The sequence below is a fragment of the Carcharhinus amblyrhynchos genome, chromosome 15, assembly GCF_965287045.1.
Source record: "Carcharhinus amblyrhynchos chromosome 15, sCarAmb.v2.hapA, whole genome shotgun sequence".
In the NCBI taxonomy this organism is placed as follows: domain Eukaryota; kingdom Metazoa; phylum Chordata; class Chondrichthyes; order Carcharhiniformes; family Carcharhinidae; genus Carcharhinus; species Carcharhinus amblyrhynchos.
The window spans coordinates 1,708,752-1,736,278 of record NC_137338.1 but is presented as its reverse complement, the minus strand read 5'-3'; the positions used below and the strand labels follow the sequence as shown (position 1 = coordinate 1,736,278).

Sequence of the window (27,527 nt, the reverse complement as noted above, 5' to 3'; positions counted from 1 at the left end):
TTTGTGGAATTCTCTTTCCCAGAGAGCAGTGAAGGCAGGATCATTGAATACCTTTAAGGCTGATTAGATAGATTCTTGACTAACGAGAGACAAAAGGTACAGGGATAGTCAGGAAACTCAAGCTGAGGCTACAAGCAGATCGTCCATCAAATGCTACAGCAGGCTAAAAGCGTCAAGAAACCTGCTCCAAATTTATACATTTGTACGCAGAGTTTATTCAGCAAGCGATAGTTTACTAGTGCATGACCATGGCAAACTTTCATTTACTTATATAGTCAGATCCCCTACCCATCTGAACAATCATTGGGAGAATAATCTGAAGAAAATGGTGGGACTTTCAGTACCCATCACAGTCTATTCTGCCAGGTTTCAATGCAGTAGCTGGGCAATTATACTGTGAAGCACAGGGAACATCCGGACTCAGTGACTGGATTACTAGGTCAACCATTACATTGGCTTTGTTTCAAACTTCTATCAACATCTCAGGACAAACTTTCAAACCTCTCTGCTCCCATAACAATGGTCATGAAGGGTTTTTTTTAAATTCGTTCACGTGGGTGTTTTATTGCTCATCCCAAACTGCCTTGAGTTGTTCATTAGACCATTTCACAGGGCAGTTAAGAGTCAACCACACTGGATCTGAAGTCACATGTAGGCCAGAGCAGGTAAGGATGGCAGTGAACCACATGGATTTTTATGACAATCAATAATGTTTTCATGGTAATCATTAAGACTTTTTAATTCAAATTTCACCATCTGCCATGGCGGGATACAAACCCCAATCGCCAGAGCATTATATTGGGTCTCTGGATTACCAGTCCAGTGACAATATCACCAAATCACTGTCTCCCCACAGACAATAAGCCTTTTCCAGTAGACCGCATGTACCAGGAACAGCTCACAAATGGCAAGGTGAACAGCACAACTCATCATTGAAGATGTGAGTGCATTGCCCAGTCTTCCTAGTCACATCTTTGAAGTTTTTAGCTGTTCAGATCACCAACAACCTGTCCTGGTCCCCCCATGCCAACACTATAGTTAAGAATGCCCACCATTGCCTCTACTTTCTCAGAAGCACTAAGGGAATTTGGCATGTCAACTACGACTCCCACCAGCCTTTACAGATGCACCATAGAAAGCATTCTATCTGCTCGTACCACAGCTTGGTATGGCTCCTGCTCTGCCCAAGACTGCAAGGAACTACAAAAGGTCATGAATGCAGCCCAATCCATCACACAAACCAGCCTCCCATCCATTGACTCTGTCTACACTTCCCTCTGGTTCGGCAAAACAGCCAGCATAATTAAGGGCCCCATGCACCCCAGACGCTCTGTTTTCCACCTTCTTCCTTCGGGAAAAAGATACAAAAGTCTGAGGTCACGTACCAACTGACTCAATAACAGTTTCTTCCCTACTGCTGTCAGACTTTTGAATGGACTTACTTTGCATTAAGTTGATTTTTCTCTACACCCAAGCTATACATTCTGCACTCTCATTTCCATTTCTATGAACATTATGGTTTGTCTGTATAACGCGCAAGAAACAATACTTTTCACTATGTCAATAAATGCAACAATAATGAATCAAATCAAAAACATTGTACTATGGTCACACCAAGGATAGAAGCAAAGAGTTTCAGCAGTATCTACTAAGATCACAGCAAACACCATCGTAGCAGACATGAAATCCTAAATATGAAGGCATCTCGCATGCAGCCACCAAAAGCTATCCTAACAGACAAATCACGTGACCAGAAAAATCAGTTCTCAGTAATATTGACTGAGAGATAAACGTTGGCCAGGATATCGAGAATAAAATGTCACAGGATTTTTTTTACATCCACTTGAGGTCTTGAATGATGATGCCTCAAACCGTACAGGTGTAGGGGTGTCAGCCAAAACTTTCTGCTCAAGCTTCTGGATTGGGGCGTGTATTTGTAATCTTCCTCCGGGAAAATCCTGGGGAATTTTCACAGTAATTTCATTGCAGTGTTAATGTAAGCCTACTTGCGACAATAATAAAGTTTAAACTTTAAACTTTCCAGTCCAGAGCAGAACAAACTGAGCAATGACTGACACAAGATTGATTAATATCAAATTAGAAAAAACAAAGTCAACTCACAGATTAATTAACCATCAGAACGATCACATACTAACCTTTTCCCTTGGAAAAACCAACCCTTTACTTCCAAGAATGAATTTGTTTTATTTTCCTGTGCCACTCAGTAAGGTGTACACAAGGTTAGCCTCATATCACCAAGTCTTTTGCTTCACGATTTATCAGAATGCAGAAGCACAGCGCTAAATTTATTGCTTTTAACCTTTTAATTATTTTGACGTGAGGTTTTGAAAACAGATCACATCTGGAAAGGCAATTAGGGATAGTCACACAAACTGTAACAGTTTATCAGATTTCTCATGATCTGATCGGGAAAACAAATGTGTGCCTGACAGATGCAAACATCCTTTCATTCATGTCTACAGAGATTCACTTGAATTAACAAGATACTAGACAAACAGAATTCACAAACAGAAAAAGAGCAGTATTTCCTTTCCGAAATGGAGGAAATTGCAGCTGTTTAGATTAATGAGGCCCTTAGCAATTTAGGTAAGACATCTGGGATCAAACAAACCTGCATGACTTTTTTTTAATTAAACTTGGAAACCAAAATAACTGCATACTGTCCAGCACTGAAATGCCAGAAAATGCAATGCACAGCATCAAGGGAGTACTGAAGCGCACAGTGTTTTGTTTGATAACGTTCTTGAAGTGCTTTGGGATGATTTAGCGTGTTAAAGATGCTATATAAATGCAAGTTTTTTTCTTCTTAGTGTGGCTGACTGTATCACAGTGAACTTCCCACAATTCACCACTCTGCCAGGTTACATGGCAGAGGGGAAGCGGTAAAAGACAAATTAATTGTGCCGCTGGTGATATGTGACAAAACAGGAAATGTCTCAGGTAGATCCGCTACCCACCATCACCCCACTCCCTTATAACCCTCAGTAGCACATCATATATCAACCATGACAGTGTGTGTACACACACCACTAAGTCAGAAGACTGTGGGTTCAAATCCAGACTGACCCTCCAGTGCAGCCCTCAAGGCATGCTGTATTGTCCAAGATACTGTCTTTTGGCTGATGCAATAGGCCAAGGTCCATTCTGCTCTCTCAGGTGGACGTAAAAGATCCCATTACACTATTTCAAAGAAGGGCAGGGGAGTTCTTCCCCGGCGTCCTGACTAACATTTATACCAGCATCACTAAAGCACTCATTAGCACAATACTGTTTGTGGAAGAATGTCGTATCCAAATTGACTGCCGTATTCCCATATTACAACAATGAACGCACATTAGAAAGTACTTCATTGGCTGTAAAGAGCTTTGGGATGTCTTAACATTAAAAAAGATGCTCCCTAAACGTGAGATTTTCTGATGATAGTTAATTGGCGAGAGGTTGGAGCAGCCTCATAGGAAGCATACATGTCAATATCATTCCATCAGATCCAATCATACAAATACACAAATCATTGAAGGTGGCAAAATTGGTTGAGAGAGTGTTTAATAGAGCATACAGTATCCTGAGTTTTAGAAATAGGAACATAGAGTAGAAATGCAAAGAGGCTCAGAAGGCTACTATGCAGGTACAGCAAGTAATTAGGAAAGCTAATAGACTATTATTGTGAAGGGAATTGATTATAAAAGTAGGGATTTTATACTTCAATTATAAAGAACATTGGTGAGATCACAAGAAATAGGAGGAGTAGGCCACCTAGCCCTTCGAGCCTGCCCCGCCATTCAATAAGATCATGGCTGATCTGTCGTGTCTCAGTTCCACTTTCCTGCTTTCTCCCCATAACCCTTAATCCCCTTGCCTATCAAAAACCTATCAACCCGCGTCTTAAAAATATTGAGCGAGGCAGCCTCCACCACTTCAACGGGCAGAGAATTCCACAGATTCACCACCCTTTGAGTGAAGAAGTTCCTCCTCAACTTCGTTCTAAACCTCCCCCCCCTTTATCCTGAGGCTGTGCCGTCTAGTCCTACTGTCCTTTCTGAGCGGGAAGAGCCTCTCCACCTCTATCCTATCCATCCCATTCAACATCTTATACGTCTCAATGAGATCTCCCCTCATTCTTCTAAACTCTAACGAGTACAAGCCTAGTTTATTCAGCCTCTCCTCATAGTTCAACCCCCTCAACTCCGGAATCAGCCTAGTAAACCTCCTCTGCACTCCCTCCAAGGCAAAATATCCTTGCGTAAGTGCGGCGACCAAAACTGCACACAGTACTCCAGCTGCGGCCTCACCAGTGCCCTGTACAGCTGCAGCAAGACCTCCCTACTTTTATATTCAATCCCCCTCGCTATGAAGGCCAGCATCCCATTCGCCTTCCTGACCACCTGCTGCACCTGCAGGCTGGGTTTTTGCGACTTATGCACAAGGACCCCGAGGTCCCTCTGCACTGTGGCATGCTGCAGTTTTTCGCCACGTAAGTAATAGTCCTTCCTACCATTATTCCTACCAAAGTGGACAACCTCACATTTGCCAACATTAAATTCCATTTGCCAGTTCCTGGCCCATTCGCCCAGCCTATCTAGATCCTTCTGCAGACTCTCCACACCTTCCACACAACTTGCCGTTCCACCCATCTTGGTGTCATCAGCAAATTTCAACACCATACACTCTGTTCCCTCCTCCAGATCATCTATATAAATGGTAAATAGTGAGGCCCCAGCACCGACCCCTGGGGCACTCCACTAGTCACCACATCTGGGATACTGTGTACCGTACTGGTCTCCTAACTTAAGAAGTGATATAAATGCGTTGGAAGCAGTTCAGTGAAGGTTGGCTAGACTAATACTTACAACGAGCAGACTGTCTTATGACAAAGGTTGGAGGGGTTAGGCTTGTGTCCACTGGAGAAGTGACTAACCGAAGCATTGAAAATCCTGAAGGGTATTGACAAGGTGAATGTGGAGAGGATGCTGCCTTTTGCGGGAGAATCTAGGATGAGGAGTCACTATTTAAAAATAAGGGGTCCTTAAGAAAGGGGTATGGAGACATTCCCCTCAGGGCTGAGAGAATTTGGAAATCTCTTCCTCAAAAGGCAGTCGAAGCAGTGTCTTTGAATATTTTTATAGCAGTGCTAGATGGACTCTTGATTTAAAAGGAGCTGAAAGGTTATCGGGGTAGATAGGAATGTGAAACTAAGGCTATCAGATCAGCCATGATCTTACCAAATGGTGGGGCAGGCTCAAAGGGCCAACTGGCCTACTCCTGCTCCTAATTCGTATGTTCGTAGGTTAGTAGGCACGGTAGCACAGTGGTGAGCATTGCTGTTTTACAACGCCATGGGCCCAGGTTCAATTCCCGGCTTGGCTGACTACGTGGAGTCTGCACATTCTCCCTATGTCTGTGTGGGTTTCCTCCGGGTGCCCTGGTTTCCTCTCGCATTCTGAAAGACATGCTGGTTAGGCGCATTGACCTGAACAGGCTCCAGACTGTGGCGACTAGGGGAATTTCACAGTAATGTCATTGCAGTATTAATGTAAGCCTTACTTGTGACTAATAAATAAATAAACTTTAGTTAAACCGCTGCAAAACAATGGTTCAGCCTCAACTAGAATATTACATCCAGATCTGGCTACTGTATGTTCGGAATGATGAAGGCATTAGAGAGGGTGCAGAAATGATTCACTGGAACAATTCCAGGGATGAGGGACATAGATTAAGTAGTTTGAGTTATTCTCCTTGGCAAAGGTTGAGACGAGATTTGACCAAGGTATTCAAACTCATGAGGGTTCTGGACATGGAGAACCAGAGGGCACAGATTTAAGGTAAATTGGCAAAAGAAGCAAAGGAGACACGAGAGACGAAATTAGGATCCACACTCCAGTCACCCTTTGGGTGAAAACGTTTTCTCTGCATCACCTTTACTGTTTTTACTGTGTGTCGGTATGTTTGAAAACAACTGCTTTGTTTCAGCAGCCAAGGACTAATGGCAAAGCAAACTGCTTTCACACCGAGAATCCACGTCAACACATTCCCCAACCCTCAACAAGCACAAGTCAAAACGTGCACTGCCTTTTGTGTGGATCCAAAAGAAATCTCCAGTTAAGTTATGACAAGGGCACTCCTGAGCAGTGACTTGGAGACTTTATGATGCCATGAAGTTTTTGCTTTAAATCAAGACAGAATATGAAGAGCCATTTCCCCGGGTTTACCTCAATTAATATTTGGTCACAGATTACTGATGACAGATTGCCAGAAACTAAGAGTTGGAAAGCTATTTAAAATCTCAAATTGAAGTTCACCAGATATATCATATGACACGACAGTCCATACAGCAGAGTTACACGAGAGAAAATAAACTCCAAAAGGTCACATCACTGTTACAGAAGTGACCTTACAAATAATGAGCACAGCACGCAACAACAGTCTACATACAGGCATGTTGTGGATATCAGTATCAGCTACAACATGCCACAAGACCTCCTCACTGTAAAATACAACTACAGCAGTAAATACAAATTAGAATTACACTGTGTACGTGCACAAGAAAATATATATGGCCCACAGAAGGAGACACCTTCTAGTCTCAGCATAAAGGGAGGTAAAGGAAAACGGCACACGTTCAACAACTTGGTTCTGAACTTAAATACTAAAAATGTAAGGACAGACACCCAATGCAGGTCAGAGAATCACAAGATGGCAATTTAAATCAAACAGTTAGCCAATGTCATAAGGCCAGTGATGGCACAGTTGTTCCATTAATCATTCACTGACATTTGATAAAATGTCGGTGGTAAAACAGTTTGTGGAAGTATCAGGGAAAGGAACGGCAGTGGGGGGGGTGCGGGTGAGGAAAAGAAAACATCAGGCCAATTTTACTCAGTCTTATTGCATTAACTCTCCCTGGAATTCTGCAAGGCACAAGTTAGAATTACTTGCTAGCCTCAGGTAATTACAGTTGGTGCTATACTGTCCCATCTAACACAGCAATGCTGATTACTTCTCCCAACAAAAAGTATTTAATAGCAGTTCAGGAAATAAGGTTTCTGATTCCACCAGCTGCAAATGCGAACCCATACTCGGGAAAATGAGGCGGGGGGGTGGAAGCCCGAGACAGGAGTTTGGGAAGGGGAATCCCAAAGGGCAACACTGGGTGGGGGGAAGAGGGTGGGGTGAAGAGAGGCAGGGGTGATCTAGAGATTGCAGGATGAGGAAAATGCAAGAGAAAGTAGAATAGAGAAGCTAACTAAAGTCTGTTGCCTCCTAACTTTTAAATATTTTCGTATCCTTCCATTATCTCCTCTTACATCCTACTCTAAGTTTAATTTAAGACATTTGATGTGGAAGATTAGACATTCACATACACAGAATATTGGGATTCCAATCCAATCCAATTCTCCCTCTGTATCCATTCACTTTCTTTTCATATTTAAGTTTGAACAGATGCTGGGCTTTTTCCTCTGGAAAAGGCTGAGGGATGATGGGCAATCATTAGATGATGAAGATGAGGAGAAAATGTTTCCTAGTTCAGAATTAGAGGTCATAATCAATGTTTGCTTTACATTTAGTTGTTGCACACGGACATTTTTTTGTTACAGTGCACGGTCCCTTTGTTTATTTGCCTGCTCCATACACCTTCCAGGCTGCCAAACAGGCACATGCACCCACAGTTTGGCAGTAACATCGGTCGAAAATAAGATAGTCACTAATAAATAAATGCAAGAGGGACTTCAGGAGAAGTTTCTTTACTCAGAAAGTGGAACTCACTACTTGGGAATAGTTGAGGCTAATAGCATACATGCATTCAGAGGGAAACTAGATTAACAGATGAGGGTGAAAGGAATAGAAGGACCCGTTAATGAAGATGGATGAGAGGACGCTCATGTGGAACATAAAAATACCACATGGACCCAGTGGAGTGAATGGCCTGTTTGTGTGCTGTAAATTCTTACGTAAAAATTTACTCCTGATCATCCGTTTTATTAATTATGCAATTAGACAATAACTTACCAACTATTTTTGGGAGTAGAGACAATTGAGGAAGGAAAATATCCATTTGCAACTAATTTTCATGGCTTAATTGACAACAGGAATATATTCCGCATATTCAATAGGACCCAAGTGTAGATATTGAGAAAAGGAGGATGAGCTTTAAGGAAATTGATAGGCAATTTTGCCAATGCGAGATCTATTTACTAAAATCTTTGAAAAATAGTCCACTTATAAAGCCCAACAAACACTTAGTCCACAATTGTCAAGTAATCTTCTGGAGAGGATGGCTTTCAGCTTAGTTAAAGCGTTGTAAATACATTAAAGCATCGAATTAAAGGAAAATTCTTTAAGCCTTGGCAGTATGGTGCTGAGGAAATGTTTCTCCTCACAGGTGAATCCAGAAGAGTGTGTCACCATCTCAGAACAAGAGGCCTGACATTTAGGACTGAGATGAGAAGGAATTTCTTCACTCAAAGGGTTTTGAATCTTTGAAATCTCTAGCACAAAGGGCTTGGATGCTCAATCGTTTAGTATATTCCAAACAGAGGTCAATGGATTTTTGGGCTCAGGGAATTAAGAGATACGTGGATAGTGTGAAAAGGTGGAGTTGCGATCTATGTTCATGCTGGAAGGGTCAAACGGCCTAGACCTGTTCCTGGTTCTTATGCTCTGATGGGATTAAATGATTTCCAGACCCCACTGAAGACATTTTCTCACCATTGCTGTGGCAAAGTGACATTTCACTCAGCTCAAAAAAAGAGACATGAAATGTAACATTAACAATTTCACGAGATTAAATTCTGTTTGACATTGAGCCAAGCTTCCAATGCCTTATCCTCTTTGTCACAACAGCCACCTACTTTCACATCAAGGCGCACATCGTACTTTGTCTGATGGTCAACATCTCCGACAGTATAGCATTCTAGTGTTACACAGAGGGAATGTTATCCTAGATTACTGCTCAAGTATCATAGAATCCCAACAATGCAGGAGGAGGCCATTTGGCCCATCAAGTCTGCACCAACTCTGAGTACAGAGACCTGGACCCCCAACCTTCAGACTCAGAGGCACTGAACCACAGCTGACTCTTACTACAGTGGAAAAGATCAGGAAACTTGCAGAGAAAAACAACAGCCTAACGGGTTTGAGTTCCTAACATTAAAAACATACAGCAGGGACTAGAGTTTTGAGATGTCTAAAATTATTAATATTTAAACTGTTTTATAATCACAGCAGTGGTGTAAACCGGTCTATTTTAAAGTATCCTGGAATTCTCAACTTGTCTGATTTCATGAAGACTTTAACTGCAGCATGAGTCCATAGGACCCGCTCTTCCCAGAAGGTGAATATGATGCCAGTTACCCAGAAACTTGCCACAAGTACAACGATACTATGGGCTCATTTTCCACAAACATCTCCTAAATGGGAATGGATGATACAGCATTTCACTGAAGACAGCTCTTTTCTTAAGCACTGGATATTAAATCAGTTATTATACAAGCAGCAGGATTTATTGCTTGAAAAGTAATGCAAAATACCACTTCAGCCATTACCATTATATTCAGATACCATTCTGCAGGAACACAATTTCAAATCATTTAACTCCCGACCAGCACAAAATATGCAATTCCAAAGCTAGAACTAAGTATTCCCGCATCATCTTCTAGCTTATTCACTCAGCTCTCTCCAGTGTTCTTCTGTTTTGCATTCTATCTATTGACTGCACTATTCAAAGAAGTAAAATCCACATCATGATTGAAACAGACATAATTCCAGTATTTTAATTTGGCTTATCCATTCTGTGTGCCAATGTTTTAACTTTGTCGTACTTATGAATAAATCATATCAGGATGGCACAGTTGCATAGTTGCACAGTGGTTAGCACTGCTGCCTAACAGCGCCAGGGACCTAGGTTCCATTCCAGCCTCAGATTACTGCCTGGGTGATGCTTGAATGTTATCCCCGTGTCTGCATGGGTTTCCTCCGGATGGTCCGGTTTCCTCCCACCCTTCGAAGATGTGCAGGTTAGGTGCATTGGCCATGCTAAATTGCCCATGCTAAATTGCCCCTTAGTGTCCCAGGATGCGTACGTTAGAGGGATTAGTGAGGTGAATGTGTGCAGTTGCAGCAGTGGGGTCTGGATGGGATTGTTGTTGGTGTGGATTTGATGGGCCAAGTGGCCTCCTTCTGCATTGTACGGTTTCTAAGTCATCAAACCACAACCACCAATCAGACCCAAATCCTCTTGCACCTTGACTTGATGACCCTGACCAAGCCACTTAAAACTTTGTCATTTTAATTCATTGACACAAGTTTCCAACCACTTATCCTCTCCATCACCAAGACTGCCTCTTTCCACCTCCGTACATCACAACCCAGCTTCAACTCAACTGCTTCCAACATCCTCAACTATGCATCTGTTAACCCCACCTCTGACCTGCTTATTCCAAAGCTCTCCAAGCGACTCTGCCATTCTCCATAAACATCAGTCCATCCAAAACTGCTCCCACACCAAATCATCCATCACGTCTTATAACGTTTCAATTTTTAATTTGATTTCAAATCCTTCCATGTTGTTGTACTTCCCTTTCTCTGGAATATTCTCCAGCCTGATAATGCTCCGAGATCTCTGAGCTCCTCCAATTCTGGTCTTTTGAGCATTCCCCATTTTCTACACTCCACCATTGGCATCCATGATATTAGCTGCCCAAGCCTGGAGCCCTGGAATTCTTTACCACAATCTCCCCACTATTCTCCTCCAGGACATGCCTAAAGACTGCTTCTTTGATCATACCTTTGGCCCCTTGGCCTAATAACTCTATATAGGATAGTGAGAGACAATGGACAGGTGATGGCCTAGTGGTATTATCGCTCGACTATTAACACAGAAACTCAGCTGATGCTCTAAGGACCCGGGTTCGAATCCCATCATACAAGATGGTGACCGATTTGAATTCAACAAAAAAAAATTCTGGAATTAAAAATCTAGTGATGACCGTGAAACCATTGTTGATTGTCAGAAAAACTCATTTCGTTCATTAGTGTCCTTTGGGGAAGGAAATCTGCCATCCTTACCCAGTCTGGCCTACATGTGACTCCAGAACCACATCAATATGGTTGACTCTCAAATGCCCTCCAAGGGCAACTTGGAAAGGGCAATAAATGCTGGCCAGCCAGCGATGCCCATGTCCCACGAATAAAACAATGCCCCATAATTTGCTATCGCTGGCAGGAGATTATGGGCCGCCAGAAATAAAACACATTTTTTGCGCGCTTACCTGCCCTGAAAAGTTTCGCCAGAACTCCCGATGGAAACAACAGACTACGGACTTCAGCAGAACCATCTCCACAGGCCCCAGAGCAATGCAGGAGGATCTGAACCACATATCCTGTCGCAGCTAGACTGGGAATGCCCATTGAGGTCTAGTTTGGAATGCGCAGTTTTGCATTGAAAACAGAGAAGAATGCCCCTGCTGTTATAACAGGCACGTAAAAGTTTTTTTAAAAAAATGTTTTACGATGTATTTTAAGCAGTTAATATTATTGTTGGCTCATTTAAAAAGTACCTTTTCAAATTACTGAAGATGAGTATTCATGTATAAATAAGTTTTGTTATTTGTTCTATATTTGTGAAGCTACCTTTGAAATCTGCATTACATTATATATCTTTACATGTGACATGTTTATAAGTGTTTGTTTGTTTTAATTTATAACATTCTAAATCTGTAAAACTACAATTTAAATCTGCATTATATCATGGTATAACTTTAGATGCGGCATGTTTATAAGTATTCATATGCTTTAATTTGGAATGTGGAAGCTGAAAATTTAATTGCCAATATGAGGGGTCAGAATTTCTCGAACTATGATTCGGATACCTTATTGCATAAGGTCGAGCAAAGGAAAGTTCACAGCTTGGGCCATGGAAAATCTAAATGTGTTTCTCATTAATATTCTTCTGCCTTGCTTACTTCATTTATAATTGTCATATTTAACTTTTGTATATTTCAATAAAGCATTTGTATAATTTCATAATTAGACATTTTGTTTTATTTCAATGAAGCATTGGTACAATTTTGCTGTTTAATGGAAATATCTATTAACAAAAATATTAGAAATACAAAACTTTGATACCATGTTAATACTTAACTAAACAGGTCACTTTAGCAGCTGCATTATGACAGCTTGTTTAATTGCCTCATATTTTCAAATGCCTTACAAAATGTAATGATATATTTTCTCTAACAACAGGAAGGGAAGGGGAGGGAGGAAGGGAGGGAAAAAGGGACGATGGAAGAAAATGGAGAGGGGGGGGAAGAAGGGACTTGGGGGGGGGGGGGGGGTGTGGGGGGTGTATGGAGAGAATGGGCCAAGGGAAAGGGAGAGGGGAGCAAGCCGAAGGAAGGCGGGGGGGGGAAGCAGGCAGGCGGGTCAGAGGGGGAGCGGAGGGCAGAGGAGGGGGCAGGGGGGCCAGAAGGGGGAAATTTCACCTTTCATTAGTGCAGGTGACAGAGGTTATGGCGAGATTGCAGCTCAGCGCTTCCATACCTGCAGCTTTCCGAAGCTGAAACACAAGTTCAAACTTGGCGCTCTTTCAGCGCGTCCGTGTGCATGCTGCATTGTCCCGGTGCACGTGTGGCTTAAGCCAGCGTTTGGATTGGGAGTTAGGGGACAATGCCAAACACGATTTGATTATGCCCCTGTAAAGCTGTTTGACTCTGTTAAAGGTGCTATATAAATGCAAGTTGGTGGTGTCATACAGTTTAATAAATTCTCATTAGACATAACCTACATTTGAAAAAAGGAATGTGTAATTGCATGCTTTTCACAGTTCAAGTGAACACAGTACATTAGTATGCATTACCGCAACCCTGCAGCTAGTGACAACAAATAAAAATTCCTGTTGTTTTATATTGAAGAACAATGCCTTTCCAGCAAGCCTGTTGTGTCAGGAGCAGTATCTGTTAACACCCACCATGTACAACCATGGAAGATTTGAAGCAATACCTGAAGCAGTAAGGAACAATACAAGCGGGGCTCGTATCTCTCAGCAGACGTAGTCACCCTAGGTCAGTATTCAGGAAACCCTCCATTTCTACCCACAGTCACAGTTGTAAGCCATTTAGTAGATTAATATTCTTTATTTTTCGCGAGGAGATAATTTGCCTGTGACAGCTTCTCAAATTCAAAGATTGACCAGAAATAATCCCGTGATGGGGGAGGCGATGGATAAGTTTTTGAAAGGAACAATAGCTGGAACGTTTTGTACACATCCTGATTTGAAACCACTTGTGTCGAGAAAGTTTGAGTTGACTGTCTAAGGTGGGGACCCATTATGGTGAATCCCAGCGATTATTCCTCCGAATTTGCGTGGAAGACTTTTTTGAACAACTATACGAAGGTATCCTGGTATAGTCCAGATGAAGGAATTAGCACGTCATTATTTTTAGTGGCCTTGTCTGAGCAGGTTGAAGACAAAGTGGGACAATGTCAATTCTGTGCACAAATAAGAAATCCACTATCATCATTTACACTTTTGGAAACGGCCTAAAATACCCAAACATATAAACGAGATTGGTCAGCGTGACATATGGAATACTGTTGTTTAATTCAAAAGAGGTCTGGTGTATAAGAGCAGGGAAGTTATGCTAAGACTGTATAAAACATGTGTCAAACCACAGTTCTGATCACATTATTGGAAGGTTGTGATCACACCAAACACAGTCCAGAAGAGAATCACAAAGATGCTGCCAGCGATGGAGAATTTTGGCTGAGGGATGATCGGATAGGTTGAGGTTATTTCCTTCACAGCAGAAGCTAAATGTAGTTTTAATTGAGGTGGATAAAATTGAGGGGCTTAAAATGAATAGGAGGGATCAATCTGGGGAATAAGAATGTAAGAACTAGGAGCAAGAGTAGGCCATTTGGCCCCTCAAGCCTGCTCTGCCATTCAATAAGATCATGGCTGATCTTTTCATGGACTCAGCTCCACTTACCTGCTCGCTCACCATAACCACTAATTCCTTTACTATTCATAAATCTATCTATCCTTGCCTTTAAAAACATTCAATAAGGGAGCCTCAACTGCTTCACTGGGCAGGGAATTCCACAGATTCACAACTGTGTGTGTGAAGAAGTTCCTCCTCAACTCAGTCCTAAATCCGTTTCTCCTTATTTTGAGGCCATGCCCCCTAGTTCTAGTTTCACCTGACATTTACTGGGGTAAACACAGTAAGAAGTCTGACAACACCAGGTTTAAGTCCAACCGATTTATTTGATAGTAAACTCACTAGCGCTTGAGTTTACTATCAAATAAATCGCTTGGACTTAAACCTGGTGTTGTCAGACTTCTTACTAGTTTCACCTGCCAGTGGAAACAACTTTCTTGCTTCTACCTTATCTATTCCCTTCATAATCTTATATGTTTCTATCAGATCTCCCCGCATCCTTCTAAATTCCAATAAATATAGCCCCAGTCTACTCAGTCTCTCCTCATAAGCCAACTCCGTCAGCACCAACCTAGTGAATCTCCTCTGCACCCCCTCCAGTGCCAGTGTATCCTTTCTCAAGTAAGGAGGCCAAAACTGTACACAGTACTCCAGGTGTGGCCTCACCAGCACCTTATACAGCTGCAACAATCTCGCTGTTTTTAAACTCCATCCCTCTAGCAACGAAGGACAAAATGGTCAGTAAGCATGGGGAATAGGTTTAAAGTAATAAGTGGAAGGATGAAAAGGAAGTTGAGGAGGAATATTTTCATCCAGAATGTAGGATTCATTGCCTGAATAGCTAGAAGCAGAAATACATCACATTTAAAACATAGTTATGATTTAAGACATCATAACCCACACAACTCCAAATCAAGAGTTGAAGATTGGATTAGCCAGGGTAACTCAGAGTGATAAGTTTTAATTTGGTCCGGAGGTCTTGGCCGAACCGGTATCCAAGGTCACCGGCACAGAAGCCAAATTGGCCTTCTTGAAAGTCAACCCATGGAAAGCGACTGGCCCGGACGGGGTATCTGGACAAGCACTTTAATCCTGCGCAGACCAGCTGGCAGGAGCATTCGCATCTTTAATCTCTCCTTACGCCGATCTGAAGTCCCTACCTAGTTCAAGAAGATGATCATCATTCATGTACTAAAGAAAAGTCAGGCAGCACGCCTTAATGATTATCGTCCGGTGGCTCTGACATCTGTAATCATGAAGCGCTTTGAATGGTTAGTCATGGTATGCATCAGTTCCGGTCTCCCAGATTGCCTGGATCCATCACAGTTCGCCTATTGCTAAATCAGGTCCACAATAGATGCCATCTCTCTGGCCCTACACTCAACCCTGGAATACCTGGATAACAAGGACATGGATATCAGACTCCTATTTATTGACTACAGCTCAGCCTACAAAACCCAGCTCCAAACTCTGTGGCCTGGGCTTCAGCTCCTCTCTCTGCAATTGGATCCTAGACTTTCTAACTCACAGGCCACAATCAGTAAAGACAGGCAACAACACTTGCTCTAAGATCATCCTCAGCACCGGTCCCCTACAAGGCTGTGTCCTCAGCCCCTACTATACTCCTTATGCACTTGAGTGTGTGGCCAAATTCCACTAGAATGCCATTATCAAGTTTGCTGATAACACCAAAGCAGCGGGTCGAATCTCAAACAGTGACAAGACAGGGTGTTGAAAAGAAATAGAGAATCTGGTGAACTGGTGCGGCAAGAATAATCTCTCCATCAATGTCAACAAAACAAAGGAGATTGTCATCGACTTCATGAAATGTAGTAGAGAACATGCCCCTGTCTACAACAATGGGGACAAAGTAGAAATAGTTCAGAGCTTCAAGTTTTTAGGGGTCCAGGTCACCAACCTGTCCTGGTTCCTCCACGCTGACTCTATAGTTAAGAAAGCTGATCAACACCTCTATTTTCTCAGGAGGCTAAGGAAACTTGGCATGTCAGCTATGACTCTCAGCAGCTTATACAGATACAACCAGAATGAATGCTTTCTATGGTGTATCACAGCTTGGTATCATAGAAATATAGAAAAACTACAGCACAATACAGGCCTTTTGGCCCACAAAGTTGTGCCGAACATATCCTTAACATAGAGATTATGAGGCTTACCTATAACCCCCTATCTTACTAAGTTCCATGTACTTATCTAGAAGTCTCTTAAAAGATCCTATCGAATCCACTTCCACCACCATTGCTGGCAGCCCATTCCACGCACCCACCACTCTCAGTGAAAAACTTACCCCGACATCTCCTCTGTACCTACTCCCCAGCACCTTAAACCTGTGTCCTCTTGTGGCAACCATTTCAGCCCTAGGAAAAAGCCTCTGACTATCCACTCGATCAATACCTCTCAACATCTTATACACCTTACCAGGTCACCTCTCATCCTTCATCTCTCCAAGGAGAAAAGGCTGAGATCCCTTAGTGATCCTCCCTCCAATCAATAATGCCCTCTCTCCCACCCTCACTGATCGTCCTCCTATCACTGATTCACTCTCTCCCACCCTCACTGATCCTCCAACCACCGATTCCCTGCCTCCTATGATCACTATTCTTCACAAATGGGTCTTCCCCATATGCACTCCAGCCACACACGTGCTGTTGGAATCTGATGCTCACCCTGACCTCTGCTTGTGCTTGCTGTTTTGAGTTGTTTATTCCAACAGACGCTATATTCCAGATTGCTCAGCCACACACCTCCAACCTACCCCATTCTGCTTCAAAAAGTACCATTGGGATCTTTTCCATCCAGCTGAGAGCAGGACCTCAGTTTAACATCTCTCAGCTTTCTGACAACACTGAGTACAGCAATCTGGTGCACAGGAATCTATAGTGCTCCAAAATATTCACCACAACACAAGCACAGAACTTTCCCACATGTAAATGGGAAGCACTACACCATTTAACACAATTTTGGAAACGGTATAAAAGGAAATCTTTCTCACACCAGGAACAAGCTTACAACATCAACATATCCTGATGAAGAGCTGCTTCACAAGAATGTAAACACAGGAAAGACCTAACAAATATCTGTCACTATGTGAGAGACTTTGAATACGATTCCAGCCCACAAGTTGCAGTTGCTGAGAGCAGCATCTCATCGTGCTGATGAATCAGTGTCTACAATTAGAAATGGTGAATAGGAGCAAATTGCTCCTATTCAGCAGCTCATTGCTTCAATATGTTGGCACACTATACCACAGAAATATATAGCACTTTGCTACACACTGTCATTTACCAATCACTGCCTACTTTTGGTAGCACGATGGCACAGTGGTTAGCACTGCTGCCTCACAGCACCAAGGACCCGGGATCAATTCCAGCATCGGGTCACTGTCTGCGTGAAGTCTGCACATCCACCCTATCCGTGCCTGCGTGGGTCTCCTCCCACGCTCAGGTTAGGCTGACTGCCGAAGTTAAATTACCTCTTAGCATCAGGGGGATTAGCAGAGTAAACCTGTGGAGTTACGGGGATGGGGCATGGATGGGATTGTTGCCAATGTAGACTCGATGGTCTGAATGGCTTCCTCTGGGACTTTATGATGGTGGGACTGGAGCAAATTTGAGTTGTGTGACAGTCAGCCATTCAATAGAAACAAGCCATTCTTGTTTACCCTCTACCTGAGCATTTCCTCAAGTCCCATTTCCTTTACTTCCATTTATTTCCGCCATCCACCTAATCTATTTTTAAATGTTGACACTGCTCTGATTCAATCACTTGCTTCAGTTATGCATTCCACAACAACTATATTCAAAAAATGCTCCTGCACTCTAGCCTAAACACTTAATTTTATTCCTATATTTCCCCCCTTCGAAAAGTCCTCAACAACTGGATCAAAAGTGCTTTTATCTACTGTATCCAATCTCTTAATTTGACATGTCTGGAATTAATGTAGAACAGCTCAGAAGATCACTTGGTTCATTGAGCCTGCACTGTCTCTTTTGAGCGGGTTAATCCCATCCCCATAACCTAGCAGTTTGTTCTCCTTCCAAGTTTTTTTATTCATCCATGGGACATGGGTGTTGCTGGCTGGCCAGCATTTATTGCCCATGTCTAGTTGCCCGAGGGCAGTTGAGAGTCAACCACATTGCTGTGACTCTGAAGTAGGACAGACCAGGTAATGATGGCAGATTTCCTTCCCTAACGGAATCAGTGAACCAGATGGGTTTTTCTAACAATCAGTAGATTCTTAATTCCAGATTTTTTTTAATTGAATTCAAATTTCACCATCTGTGGGATTCAAACCCGGGTCCCCAGAACATCAGCTAAGATTCTGGCTTAACAGTCCAGTGACAACACCTCTCAGCCATTCCTCCCACAAGTATTTACCCAATTCCCTTTTGAAAGGTAAGATAGAACCTGCACCCAACATCCCCTCAGGCAGTGCATTCCAAATGCTATGTCATTGCATAAAGAGGTTTCTATTCATGTTAGCTCTGGTTCTTATGCTATTCATCCTGATGTGATTCTTTGGCTATTGATCCACTGGAACAGGTGTTTTTATTTACTCCATCCACCCCTTTGTAATTTTAAACCACTATGAAGAAACTTGCATTTATAAAACACCTAACAAACCTCAGTACATCCCAAAGTGTGTTACAGTCACTGTGATACTTCTGAATTATAGTCACAACTGTAATCACAGAAGGTAGCCATTCGACCTATCCAGTCTATGCTGGCTCTTTGTCAATTAATCCAGTCCATCCCCATAATGTAGGAAATGTGGTGGCCATCAAGCACCCAACAGCAGCAATGTGATAACGACCGTCTGTTTTGCAGATCGCTTTGAAGGATAAACATGCGTCCGCACATCGAGAATAGCTCCTCTTCAGAATAGGGCCATCGAAGCTTTGGTGTCCACCTAAGAGAACAGACACCAGTTTAACTTCTCACCTGAGGCAGCACCTCCGCTAGTCCAGCACTCACTCAGTACTGCACTGCAGTGCCCGCCTGGATTTTTGTGCTTAAGCCCTGGAGTGGGCTTCCTCCAGAGGTCCCCAGCACCACAGATATCAGTCTTCAGCCAATTTAGTTTACTCCACATGATACCAAGAAATGTCTGAAGGCACTGGACACTGCAAAGTTTATGGGCCCTAAAAATATTCCGGCAACAGTCTTGAAGCTGTGCTCCAGAGTTTTCCGCTCCCCTGGTCAAGCTGTTCCAGTACAGCAATAATCCACTGGCATCTACCCAGCAATGTGGAAAATTGCCAGGTACATTCTGTACACAAGGATAAATCCAACCGGGCCCATTACCACCCCATCAATCTATTCTCGATCAAAGTGATAGAAGGGGTCATCAACAACATAATCAAACAGCACTTACTCAGCAATAATCTGCTCACTGTCGCTCAGTTTGGGTTCCGCCAGGGTCATTTAGCTCCTGGCGTCATCACAGCCTTGGTTCAAACGTGGACAAAAGAACTGAACTCCAGAGGTGAGGAGAGAGTGACAGCCCTTGACATCAACGCAGCATTTGACCGAGTGTGGCATCAAAGAGCCCGAGCGTGGCATCAAAGAGCCCGAGCGAAACTGAAATCAACAGGCATCAGGGGGCAAACTCTCTGCTGGTTGGAGTCATACTTGGCACAAAGAAAGATGGTTGTGGTGGTTGGAGATCAATCATCTTAGCTCCAGGATATCACTGCAGGAGTCCCTCAGTAGTGTCCTAAGCCCAGTCATCCTCAGCTGCTCCACTGATGATCTTCCTTCCATCATAGGTCTGAAGCAGATGTTTGCTTATGATTGCACAATGTTCAGCGCCATTTGCAACTCTTCAGATACTAAAGCAGTCCACGTCCAAATGCAACAAGATCTGGACAAAATCCAGGCTTGAGCAGACGAATGGCAAGTAAGCTTCATGCTTCAAGTGCCAGGCCATCTCCAACAAGAGAGGATCCAACCATCTTAAAGGAAAAGAGCAGCAAATATCTGGGAACACAACCACCACCACCACCTACAGGTTCCCCTCCAAGTTACTGACCATCTTGACTTGGAACTATATCAGCCATCCCTTCACTGTCGCTGGGTCAAATTCTAGAATTCCCTCCCTGATAGTACTGTGGGTGTACCTACAGAGACTGCAGAGTTTCAAAAAGACAATTCACACCACCTTCTGAAGGGCAATTAGGGATGGGCAATAAATGCTGGTATCGCCAGAGAAGCCCAGATCCTGTAAATTTAAAACCCACATTCTTTGATTCAGGAGTGAGTGCATCACCAATTATGCCACAACTGACAACTTTCTCAAAACTCCTCTCAACCTTATGCATTTGAAGGAGAACCCCATCTTCTCCAATTTACCCATGTAACCAATCTAGCAAGCCTCTTCTGTATCCTCTCCAAGCCTTCATTTCCATCCTAAAAAAGGGTGCTTATAACTGAAACTGAACTAATTTTACATCGGCTGAGCAAAGCTTCTGAACTCTCTGCCTCGATTTACAATGCACTCTTCCCCATACAACTCATCAACTGCTTGTCCTGCCAGCTTCAAAGATTTGTACACAAAACCCCCAGCTCTCTCTAATCTTTGCACTCCCGTTAACACTGCATCACTTTTAAAATTGCATCATTTAGAATACAATATCCCCCCAATCGTACCTAACAAACTATCACCAAACTTTTCCCTTCATTGAATTTCACGTGGTGACGACACAACTGTTTTTTATCCCTTAGGTATTTTATATTCATATGGTCCCTTTTATCCCATGGGCTCCAATTTGCTAAAAATATTGTGTTTTCTTGAACCCTTTATAAAGTTCTCCTGTACATCAGCTGCACTGCCATCATTCACTCTCTCTGTCATCTCATCCAAAAACCTTTCCCAAATTATCCTCCAATTGCCTATAATCTAATGAAACAACCCCAATCTGCCATATATTTTTCGACAGTTACACTTCCTCATACTAGCCAAAATCTACACAATATTTTCTCCATTATTTCAACATCCTTCCTATATTACGGAATAATCTACTACCAACAGCATTATCAGTACTGAGAATTACATACAAAGCGCAGCACAGAAACAGGCCACTCGGCCCAGTTCATCAATGTGGGTATTTGTGTTGGACATGAGCCTCTTCCCACCCTACGTCATCCACTTTATTCGCGTATTCTTCAATTCCTTTCTCCCTTACACACTGACCTAACTTTGTCATAAATATATCCAAGTTATTTGCCTCAATTTTTCCTTGTAGTACTGAGTTTCACATCTTAATAATCCTCTGCACAATTAGGTTTCTGTTGAATTCCTTGCTGGATTCATTAACTACCTGATATTACAATTGTTAGTTTTGCTATCCCCAGAAGTGGAAGCAACATCTTTGTGTCTATCCTACCAAACCAACCAAAGATCTTCGGTCAGTCTACAACCTTCTCTTGTCTAGGGGAAACAGCAACAGCTTAACGCATCAATTTTTTGCATACCAAACTGTTGGTTACATATCCAAAAATTATCTTTGAATGGAGCAAAAAGAAATTCCAACCCACACAGCAGCTTTTTGTTTCATAGAGAAAGAAACTAGTGTGTAGAATGTGGTGTTACAGTCATAGCCAGGGTGTACAGAAAGATCAACATCATGCGAGTTAGGTCCATTCAAAAATCTGAAGAAGCTGTTCTCGAGTCAGTTGGTATGTGATCTCAGACTTTTGTATCTTTTTCCCAATAGAAGAAGGTGGAAGAAAGAATGTCCAGAGTGCATGGGGCCCTTGATTATGCTGGCTGCTTTTCCGAGGCAGAGGGAACTGCAGACAGTGTCAATGGATGGGAGGCTGGTTTGAGCGATGGACTGGTCTTTGTTCACAACCCTTTGTAGTTTCTTGCAGTCTTGAGCAGAGATACAACTGTGATACAACTGGAAAGAATGTTTTCTATGGTGCATCTGTATAAATTGCTGAGAATCGTAGCAGACATGCCAAATTTCCTTAGCCTCCTGAGAAAGTAGAGATGTTGGTAGGTTTTCTCAATTGTAACGTTAGTCTGGTTGGACCAGGACAGGTTGTTGGTGATCTGGACACTTGAAACCTTGAAGCCCTCAATAATTTCTACTTCATCCTCATTGTTATAGATAGGGGCATGTCATCCACTTTGCTTCCTGAAGTCAATGACAATCTCCTTCATTTTGTTGACATTGAGGGAGAGATTATTATTGTCATACAAGTTCACCAGATTCTCTATCTCTTTCCATTACTCCATCTTATTATTTGAGATCCGACTGCTACAGTGGTGTCATCAGCAAACTTGAAAATCGAGTTGGAGGAGAATTTGGCAAGAGTCATGAGTGTGTAAGGAGTATAGTAGGGGGCTGAGGATACAGCCTTGTGGAATACCATTGTTGAGGATGATGGTGGAGGTGGTGTTGTTGCCTATCCTTACTGATTGCGGTCTGTGGGTTAGCAAGTCTAGGATCCAGTCACAAAGGGAGGAGCTGAGCCCCTGGCGACAGAGCTTGGAGTTTTGTAGGAAAAGTGATAATCCAAATGCAGTCTGTCTATTGCCATGTGTAGAGCAGTGCTGTGTATTGTACTGTGTAGCAGGATGAAGCCTTGTATAAGATGGTTCTCACACATGACATTAGCCTACAGAGGATTTAAAACAGTGAACAGCAAAATTGTAATCTTTCATGTTGTGCTGGCTTTCATGTTACACGAGAGTTCAGCAGCATCTTGCTCCCAGAGATATTCTCCCACCTTGTGGACAAGGAAATTTATATCAATTAAGCGTTCTCATTTTTGTAATATAGATTAGTCAAAATAAAGATCTTTTGTAATATAAAGCGGTTGTAATAAAGATTGGTCAAAGAAGACAGAGAGTAGCAGTGGAAGGGTGCGTTTCTGAATGGAGGGCTGTGACAAGTGGTGTTCCTCAGGGGTCAATGCTGGGACCTTTGCTGTTTGTAATATATGTATATATGATTTGGAGGAAAACGTAACTGGATTGGTTAGTAAGTTTGCGGACAACATAAAGGTTGGTGGATTTGCGGATAGCAATGAGGACCATCAGAGGATACAGCAGGATATAGATCAGTTGGAGACTTGGGCAGAGAGATGGCAGATGGAGTTTAATCCAGATAAATGTGAGGTAATGCATTTGGAAGGTCTAATACAGGAATATACAGTAAATGGCAGAACCCTTAAGAGTATTGATAGGCAAAGGATCTGGGTGTACAGGTACACAGGTCACTGAAAGTGGCAATACAAGTGGAGAAGGTAGTCAAGAAGGCATACGGCATGCTTGCCTTCATCGGCCGGGATACTGAGTTTAAAAATTGGCAAGTCAGGCCTGACCTTAGTTAGGCCACAGTTGGAATATAGTGTTCAATTCTGGTCACCACACTACCAGAAGGATGTGGAGGCTTTGGAGAGGTTTCAGGAAAGATTTACCTGGATGTTGCCTGGTATGGAAGTCATTAGTTATGAGGAGAGGCTGGAGAAACTTGGTTTGTTCTCACTGGAGCAATGGAGGTTGAGGGAAGACCTGACTGAAGTCAACAAGATTCTGAGAGGCATAGTCAGAGTGAACAGTCAGAAGTTTTTTTCCCAGGGTGGAAGAGTCAATTACTAGAGGACATTGGTTTAACGTGCAAGGGGCAAGTTTAAAGGAGATGTACGAGGCAGATTTTTTTTTTTTTACACAGAGTAGCGGGTGCCTGGATCTCGTTACTGGGGGAGGTAGTGGAAGTGGATACGGTAGTGACTTTTAAGGGTGTCTTGGCAAGTGCATGAATAGGATGGGAATAGAGGGATATGGTCCCCGGGAGGGTAGGGGGTTTTAGTTAAGTCAAGCAGCATGGTCAGTGCAGGCTTGAAGGGCCGAAGGACCTGTTTCTGTGCTGTAATTTTCTTTGTTCTTGCCAAGTACTCCACTAACTTTTATGTTAAAATGGTCTTTCCTACTTGAGGCTCTGTTTTTAAATATGATTCTAAATAAAAAGACAACTATGTCAGATTCCTATTTATTGACTACAGCTCAGCCTTCAACACCATTATTCCTATGAAACTCATTTCCAAACTGCGTGGCCTGAGGCTCAGTTCCCCCCTCTGCAATTGGATCCTGAACTTCCTAACCCACAGACCGCAACTAGGATAGGCAGCAACATCGCCTCCACGATCATCCTCAACAACAGTGCCCCACAAGGCTGTGTTCTCAGCCCCCTACTATACTCCTTATACACCTGTGACCGTGTGGCCAAATTCCCCTCCAACTCAATTTTCAAGTTTGCCAATGAGACCACCGTAGTGGGTCGGGTCTTAAACAATGACGAGACAGAGTATAGGAATGACATAGAGAATCTGGTGAACTGGTGCAGCAACAATAATCTCTCCCTCAATGTCAACAAACTTCAGGAAGCGTAGAGGAGAACATGTCCCTGTCCACATCAATGGAGACAAAGTAAAAATGGTCAAGAGCTCTATGTTTTTAGATGTCCAGATCACCAACAATCTATCTGGTACCCCCATGCCGACACTGTAGTTAAGAAAGTCCATCAATGCCTCTATTCTCTCAGAAGGCTATGGAAATTTGGCATGCCCGCCATGACTCTCAGCAACTATTACAGATGCACGATAGAAAGCTTTCTTTCTGGTTGTATCATAGCTTGGGATGGCTCCTATTCTGTCCGAGACCGTAAGAAACTACAAAGGGTCATGAACGAAGCCCAGCCCACCACCCAACCCAGACTCCTATCCGTTGACTCTGTTCACACATCCCACTGCCTCAAAGCGGCCAGCATAATCAAGGACTCCTCGCACCCCGAACATGCTCTCCTACACCTTCTTTTATTGAGAAAAAGATACAAAAGTATGAGGTCATGTACCAACAGACTCAAGAACAACTTCTTCCCTGTTGCCATCAGACTTGGAATAGACCTACCTCGCATTAAATTGATCTTTCTCCGCACCCTAGCTATGACTGTAACACTACATTCTGCACTGTCTCCTTTCCTTCTCAATGAGCAGTGTGCTTTGTCTGTATAGTACGCAAGAGACAATACTTTTCAGCTTTTACTGAATTCAATATTTACCACAGCAGGAATTGAACCTGGGTCCCCAGATCTTGCTCTGGAATACCAGTCCAGTGACAATACCACTGTGCCACTGCCTCTCCTGTCTGTATACTAATATATGTGATAATAATAAATCAAATCAAAACCTGATTCAGAGGTAAGAGTGCTGAGTTGTAGCTGAATTGTTGAATATTTGTAGTACCTTTCAAGAAGTTAATGGCTCTTTTGTGGAGATGGGGCTTTTTTTTATTCATTCATAGTACATAAGCATCACTGACTAGCCAGTATTTATTGCCCGTGCCTAGGTGCCCTTGAACTCAGTGGCTCACCATTTCAGACGACAGTTGAGAGTCAGCTACCTTTCCGTGCCTTTGGAGGCACATGTAGGCCAGACTGGGTAAGGATGGCAGACTTCCTTCCCTAAAGGACATTAGGGAACCAGATGAGTCTTTCCGACAATCGACAATGGTTTCATGGTCATCAGTGGATCCTTAATTCCAGATTTTTTTGAATTCAAATTCCACCGTCCACCATGGCAGGATTCAAACCCAGGTCCCCAGAACATTAGCTGAGCATTTGGATTAATAGTCCAGCGATAACACCACTAGGCCATCGCCTCACCGAAGACTAAGAGCAACATGGTAGGGAAGGGAAGACTTGTCCAACAGAGAAGAGTGCTGGAGAAAAATCTACAAACAGTCACACCACCTGCACTGTGTACTGTCACATCCACTGCAGTGACAGGTTTTGCAGCAGCCTTGACACAAAAGCTGACAAACACCTGACATTGAAACAAGTAGTCCAATATTTACATGGACTGTGTACAGTAAACTCAACTTTTTAAAAAGTTTGTTTTTCTTTTCAATAAATCATTATTTTCCATGTTTGTTTCTCTGACTTGTGATATCAATGAATTATTTACTGTTTTCAAAGAACTTCTATCAACAAAGTAAATATCAGAATCCAATTCTTGACTAGTTTCGATGTGGTGGGAGAAAGTGTTACAGAAGGCAGGAGCAACTGGGTGGGATTATAATAAAAGCAGGAAATGATTTTCTTCTGTCTGAAAAGGTTAAAACAGTTAAATTTCTGAGGAATTTTCTGTTGATTTGCATATAAGCTGGTTGGTCCAAAGTAGACAAACTTTCCCCGAGGAAACAGTAGTGGGCATAAAGAAGACAGCAGCTAAACAAAGTTACTCATTTACTTCGCAATTTAACGTGCAGCTTTTCCACTCAGACAAAGATAGGACCTGGGGACAATAGTACACAAAATGCAGAGAGTGAACACTTTTAAACTAGAGTTTAAACTAAGTCGATGATATAAAGTGTACAACTGTAAGCGCTGGAAATAGGAAGTAGATCAAGAGGAAAAACACAATGCTGCATGACTGATAACAGTTCAAATAATATGTGGTTAGTTAAGGATACAGTGAAGGCGCAGTTAGTTTAGTCAGTTAGAGATGGTCTCTGGTTACAGATGCACTTAACAGCTTATTTAGTCCATGGTTTATTTAGTCAATGGTTTATTTCGTTGACAGCTTATTCAGTCAGTGATATTGATAGTTAGGGGTGCAGTTAGCAGTTTATTCAGTCAGTGTGAGGTACGAATCATTGGGGATGTAGCCAGTCAGTGGGTTATTTAGTCAACAGTTTATTTGGTCAGTGGATTATTTAGTTGAGTTTATTTAATCAGTGGGTTTAGTTGATTATTTAGTTAGTGGGTTACTTAGTCAGTGGGTTATTTAGTTGACTATTTATTTAGTCAGTGGGTTATTTAGTTGACTATTTATTTAGTCAGTGGGTTATTTAGTTGACTGTTTATTTAGTCAGTGGGTTATTAGTCAGTGGGTTGGGTACAGGTGTATTCACTCAGTCTGGGGGTGTCTGCTGTCCGCCCCCCTCCTCCCGGCGGGCGGGCGGGAGGGAGCGGGTGAGTGCCGGGTTCGGTCCCTCGGTCTCCCGGTGCCGGTCCTACCTCCGCCGCAGCTCCTCGCTGTGCGGCTCCAGAAACGGGTCGAGCGCCAGCAACTCCTCCAGCCGCGCCTCCGCCGGCAACGCCGCCGCCGCCGCCATCTTAGCAACAGGAACGCGAATCGCAGCCCGAGCGATCGAACCGAGGGCAGGGGAAGGGGGAGGAGCTGGGGAGGGGGGGGCGGGGCAAGGGAGGGCGGGGGCAGGGGGCAGGGAGGGGAGGGGGGATAGTGAAAGGGTGGGGCCATAGGAGCTGGAGAGGGGGCGGGGCTAGAGGACGGGGCTGGGGGAGGGGCTAGTGAAAGGGTGGGGCTAGTGAGGGGAGGGGCTAGGGAAGAGGCGGGGCTAGAGACGGGAGGGCGGTAGGGAGGGGGAGGCTCTAGTGAGGGGGTGGGGGCCGGGGGCGGGGAGGGGCTAGAGTGATGGGAAGGGGTGGGGGTGGGGAAAGGGGGTGGGGCTAGAGTAAGGGGGCAGGACTAGAGAGAAGGCCAGAGGGAGAGGGGAAGGGACTAGAGAGGACAGTACTGGAG

General features: G+C 43.2%; 1 protein-coding gene across 2 annotated transcripts in view; it reads right to left on the bottom strand.

The window, feature by feature from the left end:
• The window catches only part of gbe1b (glucan (1,4-alpha-), branching enzyme 1b), a 509,684-nt gene extending 482,533 nt beyond the window's left edge, over nt 1-27,151 (bottom strand). For both annotated transcript variants that reach the window (XM_080203341.1, XM_080203342.1), the window contains exon 1: nt 27,002-27,151. In XM_080203341.1, coding sequence (XP_080059467.1) covers nt 27,002-27,099 — 98 coding nt within the window. In that variant the 5' untranslated portion in view covers nt 27,100-27,151. The remainder of the gene's footprint in view (nt 1-27,001) is intronic.
• Nucleotides 27,152-27,527: the final 376 nt, after the last annotated feature.